At 39.4% G+C, this 7,860-nt stretch overlaps 1 protein-coding gene across 2 annotated transcripts in view; it reads right to left on the reverse strand.

Annotated features, from left to right (window-relative positions):
* Window positions 1–4,517: 4,517 nt before the first annotated feature.
* LOC101860474 overlaps window positions 4,518–7,860 on the reverse strand; it is a gene marked incomplete at its 5' end in the record, with an annotated part of 6,358 nt that continues 3,015 nt past the window's right edge. The window contains 3 exon segments of one of the 2 annotated variants that reach the window (XM_013091285.1): window positions 4,518–5,701; window positions 5,735–5,958; window positions 6,354–6,560. In XM_013091285.1, the coding sequence (XP_012946739.1) occupies window positions 5,746–5,958; window positions 6,354–6,560 (420 nt within the window). 2 annotated transcript variants of the gene reach the window in all.

A 7,860-nucleotide genomic window follows, 5' to 3' on the forward strand; every position in this document is an offset into this window, starting at 1 on the left:
AAACGTAATGGAGTCACTAAGGTGGCCGTCTAAGACAGGTGTTATTGCTTAGTGTGATACAGGTTGTGTGTTAAAATATGGTGGCCGCGGCCGCGTTGGACAGATGCCCGTTTTACACAGTTAAATTATATAGAAAAAAAACGCAATGGGGGAAATGGAAAGTGTCCGTTTGTACAGGTGGCCGTCTTACAGAGGTGGCCGTCGGAGCAGGTTTGACTGTACTTTCAAACTTTCCAACTCTTGGGCAAGGGCTGCTGATGCATCCACTGCATATCCCCTGTGCAATTTGTTTGCAAGATCACGAATAACGCCGACTTCCTCTTGGGGATATTTCCACAAAACACAAATTAAATAACGAATCGAGTTTTGTCACTGCATTATACCTTGTCGTCAAATTTCCAAGAAGGCAGTCAATGAGGACATAAAAACACTTCATGTTTTGAATTTGTTCTCGGGATTTTGGCAGTGGCTGTTACATCTTCTGTCTCGTCTGCAAAAAGCTTCCTTTTCTTTTGTCGTTTTGCTGTTTCGGCAAATGAATGCTCTATCTCATAGTTATCTACTACCAATTTGGACACTCTCAAGAGTGCGTCCCTTTCATCTCGTAAGCTGTACAGATCTTTAATCATCAGACTCTAATTGATTTCTTTTTTTGGACACCTTAACGTCAAGCGTCGCATCTTCTGCTTGAAGCTCTCTATTTCTGTGATCGATTGCTGAGAGGATTTTGAGCCAAACAGATGCCATTATCACACATTCAAATGATGCAAAGTACTTAAGAATACCAATCAAATCTGAATGTGTTTCTGGGGTGAGGTTCTTTAAAGAACAGTTTGAACAGCTTTCCTCAGTCCCCCGATATGAGCCGCAAAAAGCCTGACACTGTCAACACGTGCTGACCAACGTGTCTGACTGAGACATACTGTGCAAAGAGCTGGGAATGTTTTGCTTAAAATTTTCCAACCTTTGTGGACTGGAGCTAAAAATGTTATACATCTTTTGTACAACTCCAAAAAAAAGTTATGACTGCTGAACAGCTTTCTGCAGAATGCACGCCACACAAATAAAAACTCTGACAGCCACAGGGAGAGTATGTGGCAAGTGAACACTGTCTTAAAAAGTGAGCATGTGCACCATTTTACAGTCCACACGACATGTTGCTACTGTTGTCGTAGCCTTGGCCTCCGCAGTCTGTAATTGGAATGTTTTTTTCATTCAGTGTATCAAGGATAATTTTAGCGATGTCTTCTGTTTTCTTGTTACAATCTACACATTTCATTCTCTCTTCTACTTTCTAAACATTAATTGTATCACAGTCCAAGTGAACGTACTGCAAAATATAAACAGTTTATTCGACGTGTGAAGAGTCTGGTGTTTCATCAACGATAATGGAGTAATATTTCGTTCCCGCTCTTTCATCTTTCATACAAAATCATGTCTATCCCTTTTGATGCACAACGTTGGATGAATTCATTTTGACTTTCTGGTGGTAGATAGTGAACTTGTAGGCGCCTTTTTTCTTTGTGTGATTTTTTCAACTTTTGTAAGATGCCCTGTAAAGTTCTGTGAAGTTGTCAGATATACAGCTCAACTTGCAGCCGAAATATATTTTATTTCAAAGCTTTGTACGGTACTCGATCTCTCTCTCTCTCTCTCTCTCTCTCTCTCTCTCTCTCTCTCTCTCTTTCTCTCTCTTTTCATCGTGTTTGCGCCCACCCCCCAACCCCCGGGCCCCGTGGAATTGCCCCCCCCCCTCTCGACAGGCCTGGGTACACCACCTGATCAGCAGCATGTATTTGAAAATAAAAAGAATTAGTAAAATACGTCATCTAATCAATACTAAGTATACTGCTTTACTAATAACTAGTATTCTAGTATAGTTTTATCAAGACTCGATTATTGTAACTCCTTGTTATCTGGAATATCACAGGAGAACGTGAAAAGACTTTAGTTTTACGGAAAAGAAAGCGAGACTCTGCTACACCTCTTTTACTAGCACTAGCTTCCTGTTGAGAAAGGAATTCCGTGAGCAAAGAATGATGAACTAGTTAGCCACTTTATGTCAAAAATGCTTGAATGATAATGCGCCATCATATTTATCAAATCTGTTGAGACTGTATATTCCAACTCGCAGTTTAAGGTCATCAGCTGACCAAAAGAAATTTCTTTTACCATCCAGGGCCTATGAAACTTGAAAACAGTGGGTGAAAGGGCATTTGAATATCAAGGCCCCAAGATCTGGAATGCTTTGCCAAGTACATATAGTTTAAGAGAGATCAGATCCTTTGATTCATTGAAATGTCAACTGAAGTCATTTTTGTTTTTAAATTAATAACATGAATATTTAGATAGCTTTCTTTTGTTAGAATACGTTTTATGTCACTGTTGTATTGTATTGTAAAGTGCCCAGAGCCTGCGTACACTTTAATCACGGTTGAGCGCTATATAAATTATTTCACTTATGATGATTATTATTCCTCCTTTATTTCCTGGCTACTTTAAAGATAATTTAATTTTGATAGAAATAAACAACCTAATAATATCATAGGAGTTCAATTTTTTAAATCGTTCTTTTGTATTTAGGTTTAAAAAAATGTCAGAAGCTGGCAAACCAATAAAATTCTTGTTATGTGTTAAAGAGATTAAAAAAACCAAAACAGAATAAATGGTAAATTGGATTGGGTAGTCATGGCACCAAATCTTAAACAATTCTCAGTAAAAATGGAGAAACATGATGGATCGCAGCACTTATATGACCATATTGTGTTGTAAGTGCCTTAAAACTCTTACTAAAACTAAAAACGAGATAGGTTCTATCGTGTCAACAGTTGTACATTATGTCAATATCTTCTCTGACATGACTTATCAGCAACAAAGGTTGCACACGTTTTTATCGAACAAGAAAAGTTATCGGTTTTTTAAAGAAAAGTTACACAACTTTCTTGTTGACTAAGACAGATTGCATACCTTTTTCCGTTGAGGAACAAAGGTTACACACCGTTTTATTATTATTTTTTGAATTTGCCTTTTATTTTTTACTTATTCCTTGTGTTGCCCGATGTGGCATATTTTGGCTTTAAGTCTGTCACATGCGCCAAAGTGGTTACAAGTAAAAAAAATAATTTAAAAAAGGCCTATAATCTCTTTGATCTGCACACAGTGTGGCCTATTTTAGTTTAGTCTTCGTCAAGCCTAATGTGTCATGTTCTGGAAGGGGAGGCGGGGGGAGGGGGGGGGGTCGTCAGCATTACTCTCTGCGGCATTATTTGGCTTACCATAACTTGTTATCCTTATGAGGCATTATGATATTGTTTGAACCTGAAGTTTGAACCCCCAATAACCTTTGAAAGTCCTTAACCATAAAATGTTAGTAATCATGTCCAGCTGAAAAAATATGCCCTCAAGATCTGAGGCAGAGGCTACGCTGACAATAATATGTATTAATATTTGCTACATGAAAGGTAGGGCACAGTGCAGATGCCACCAGTAGCTATTTGAGAAGGAAATAGTAGTAGTAGTAGTAGTAGTAGTAGTAGTAGTAGTAGTAGTAGTAGTAGTACCGGTAGTAGTAGTAGTAGTAGTAGTAGTAGTAGTAGTAGTAGTAGTTGTAGTACATATTGAAAAAGGCATTTAAAAAAAAGTTCTTTCACGTAACTGACAGGAGATTTTCGTTATCCGGTATTTGTTTGTTGTAAGCCTTCGATTGCAATATAAGTGGGGCCCATTCCATGAAAAGTAAAACTGCAGCAGTACACAATATATCATAGGGATAATGACCTGCTGAAAAACACAATTCAAAGCAGCGATAGAGAGCCATTAAAAAAGATTGATTAATTAATCAATAATTAATTCATTTTTGTTTCTTTTCCTATTCTGTTGGTGATCTTATTCGCATCCGACTATAATAATGAGAATGTGAGAAAGTTAGTACCGTGATGTTTCAACACTTAGATGGGACAGTAAGACACTGTGGATGACAATGATTCGACTTAACTGTCAGAATATTTTGATTACTTTATTTCATTCATTAGGTTGTTTCCCCTACATTTGTAGCCTATATTAGACCCCCCCCCCCCCCCCCCCACATACCCCTTTCCCACTGTACTCGCACGGAGAGACCAGATTTTGAAGCTGTCTATTTGATTTTGATAAAGGCAACCTTCCTCTACGTTTTAACCAGCGACTTACCATGAATTAATCGATGGATGATATAATTACAGAAACGTTGGTTATGTATTATGGCGGTGTCTTTTTTTTTAAACAACACTGATTTTTAAGAGCTTTACGGCGCGGTGTTTATAATAAGAGTTTTACGGCACTTGCTACACAAGTAGGATAATAAATTCCCGAAGATTACAGCGTTGTTACTAGAAAGTGACATACAAAGAAAAGGACGAGAGATAGGGATGATATATGTTTGATTGTAATGAGGAGCAAACCAAGCCAGAGCACCGGCCAATATTACCCACGTCATACTGGATGAGAAATATCGTTTCATAAACAACAGAAAACAGAAATTGTAAAGCGTGTAAAAGAAATAAATTTATTCATATCAAAATGGCATCAAAGTATTCATAACAATAAGCAATGACTACAACAATAAGAAAAAAATCATTCTCTCTCTCTCTCTTTCTCTCTCTCTCTCTCTCTCTCTCTCTCTCTCTCTCTCTCTCTCTCTCTCTTTCTCTCTCTCTCTCAAAATATTAAGAAAGGAATAACCATCCGACATTCATCCCCCCTCTCTCTCTTTCTCTCTCTCTCTCTCTCTCTCTCTCTCTCTCTCTCTCTCTCTCTCTCTCTCTCTTTCTCTCTCTCTCTCACCCTCTCTCTCCCCCTCCCTGGCTCCATCCTTTCCCCCTTCCCTTTGGATAGAAGTGTTTTGGCTTCAACGAGTATATTATAATCGAAATACGGCCATTCATTCTCTGGATTTCCTGTTCTCTAAACACTTTCAAGTGTCTGTATAATTGGGGTGTAAGATTGTTGGGTGTTTTGTTAATTTATACAGTTGTTTTCATGGTGCAGTTTTTAAGTGGGAGGGGAGAGTTGTTAACAAAAGTGATAATAAGAGAATTTTCAATCATTTTCATTTTGAATTAATCCAACCTTAGACCACAGAGCAAGTTCCTCAGACTAGACAATTGCAATAAATGGCTTTTTTTTATAGCGCATATCCACGTTCATTAGCAAGCACCATGTGACAATCTATATCATTACCCCAGTGGACCCTAGAATACCCAAAAACATTCTTGGCTTCTTGGGAAACACACAGTACAAGCAACCAATTTAGCACTCAAGCACTAACGAACTGACAAGATCTTTTGCAGACTATAGCCAGGACAGCCCCCACCCGCCCCCCGGATGACGTGAGGAACGTTCATGGAATATTATGTTATTCATCCACTTTAACATAGACACCGCCGTTGTTTTCCTGCCTTTAAAATGTTATGTTACAATTAATGTTAAACTTCAGCGTCATGAACCCCCCCCCCCCCCCCCCGAGGCATAGTAACTCAGAATAAGAATACATGAAACTGTAATGTACTTAATAGTGATACTAATGGGCTTGTTCATCATTCACCAATAGCAGCTCTGGCTCTACCTAAAATTCTATCAATAGCAGCTCTGGCTCTACCCAAAGTTCTATCAATAGCAGCTCTGGCTCTACCCAAAGTTCTATCAATAGCAGCTCTGGCTCTACCCAAAGTTCTATCAATAGCAGCTCTGGCTCTACCCAAAGTTCTATCAATAGCAGCTCTGGCTCCGCCCAAAGATGGCGATGAGGTAAGAGTTCATAAACATGTCACAAGGGTCAACTCTGGCCAATCGCTTCTGCTCACTGAATCCTGGCAGCAGACTTCCGTAGACATCTTTGACGTGGTCGATGATGCCAGCAATGTTGTCGTGACGCTTGGCCCAGTGGGGGCGGACTTTCTCGTTCTTGAAGAATTCCACGAACTGAGGAGAACAAGAGAGATTGATTATGTCGATAATTATTGGTAGAACTAAGGCACGTAATAATCTCTCTCTCTCCCCTTCTCTCTTTCTCTGTCTCTGTCCCTCTTTCTCTGTCTGTCTGTCTGTCTGTCTGTCTGTCTGTCTGTCTGTCTGTCTGTCTGTCTCCTCCCGCTCTCTGTCCACCCCCTCCCCCCTCTCTCTCTCATACTCTCTCTCAAATAAATCACCAACCCACCCGTCCATCCGCCTAAATCTCAACAACAAGAACAACACAATCACTACCACCACCACCACCACCACCACCACCATCAATAACAACAACAACAACAACAACAACAACAACAACAACAACAACAACAACAACAACAACAACAACAACAACAGTCAGTACTCACATCGGCAGCAGCCTTGTAAAATCCTTGCTGAGCGGGTGGCGCCAAAAAGTCAATGACCAGTGTCCGGCCTGAGTCGTTCGGCATTTGAATCTCTGCATTCCCTGGACACAGGAAACATTCGTGGTTCTGGAAGAACCGGGGCAGGAGGGCGTTCATAGGGGTGGTGCCATTATCACGGATCTGTTGCTCTGAACGAGAGATCATGAACTGAGGACGAAAACATTCGAAAGAATATATAAAAATACAAAGTAAACAATAATAATGTAACTTTCAATAGTCATGATCATGGTTTAATATAAAGCACTGAAGGATTGTGTATATATGCAATATAAAAAAAGATTAATCAATTGGTATATGCAATATAAAAAAAGATTAATCAATTGGATCTGCTACTGGATACAAACTGCTAATGTTGAAGCGATCCGATGAATCGTCCAGTCTATCGCACTACACTCACGTCGAAAACCTTGTAGTCTCAGTAAAAAGAGTTTCACAGTTCCTCATCAACAGACTCCTAAGAAACCACATTTCTGGTATCTCTAGTCTATTTTAGATATCCAAAGTAACTGTCAAGCACCCTCAGCAGGGACACAGAGCACTAATAATAATAAAGACATTACCGTCAGTAAAGAGTGAATAGTCTCACCGCTTAGAAAGCTCTGCACAATATTACATCATAGAGGGGTTTCAGCAATACCTCGTTTACTAATAACATTTTAAGATAGTACAGGCATACTAGTCGAAAGCCCTGTGTAGACTTGATCGTCGTACATGTTTCAGCATGACTTCATTCGATTTTTTTTTCCATAGCATTCTTTTACAGTATGAGAATGACTCTATCCCTAGATAGTATACTAGTCCAAAACGCAATGTAGACTCAATCGAAAGAGTTTCAGCAGTACTTCGAATTCGATATCTTTTTCTTTGATGACATTTTAAAGTATCCCAAGATAGCAGTATACCCACGTGATCCAAAGAGTTTCAGTTGTACTCAATTTGATTTTTTTTCTTTGATGACATGTTTAACAGTCTCCCAAGATAGTGGCATACTCACGTTGAAAGCTCTATAGACTCGATCGAAAGGGTTTCAGTTATACTAAGTTTATTGTTTTTTCTTTGATGACAAGTTTAACAGTCTCCCAAGATAGTAAATGTGGCATACTCACGTTGAAAGCTCTGTAGACTCGATCGAAAGAATTTCAGTAATACTCAATTTGTGTTGTTTTTTTTCTTTGATGACATGTTTAACAGTCTCCCAAGATAGTAAATGTGGCATACTCACGTTGAAAGCTCTGTAGACTCGATCGAAAGAGTTGTCAATGTTGAGCATGAAGGCTGCACTGGTCTCGGTTCCCCAGCGGGGAGGCAGGATAACGGGGAAGGCGTTCACGAGGTAGTGGAAAGACTTGGGGCTCAGTTTCTTGGCGATATCAATAGCTCCCTGCGTGTGAAGAAAGAGAAATTGTTAGTATGTATGTGTGTGTGTGTGTGTGTGTGTGTGTGTGTA

Source organism: Aplysia californica, unplaced genomic scaffold (assembly GCF_000002075.1).
Source record: "Aplysia californica isolate F4 #8 unplaced genomic scaffold, AplCal3.0 scaffold00031, whole genome shotgun sequence".
Classification (NCBI taxonomy): Eukaryota; Metazoa; Mollusca; class Gastropoda; order Aplysiida; family Aplysiidae; genus Aplysia; species Aplysia californica.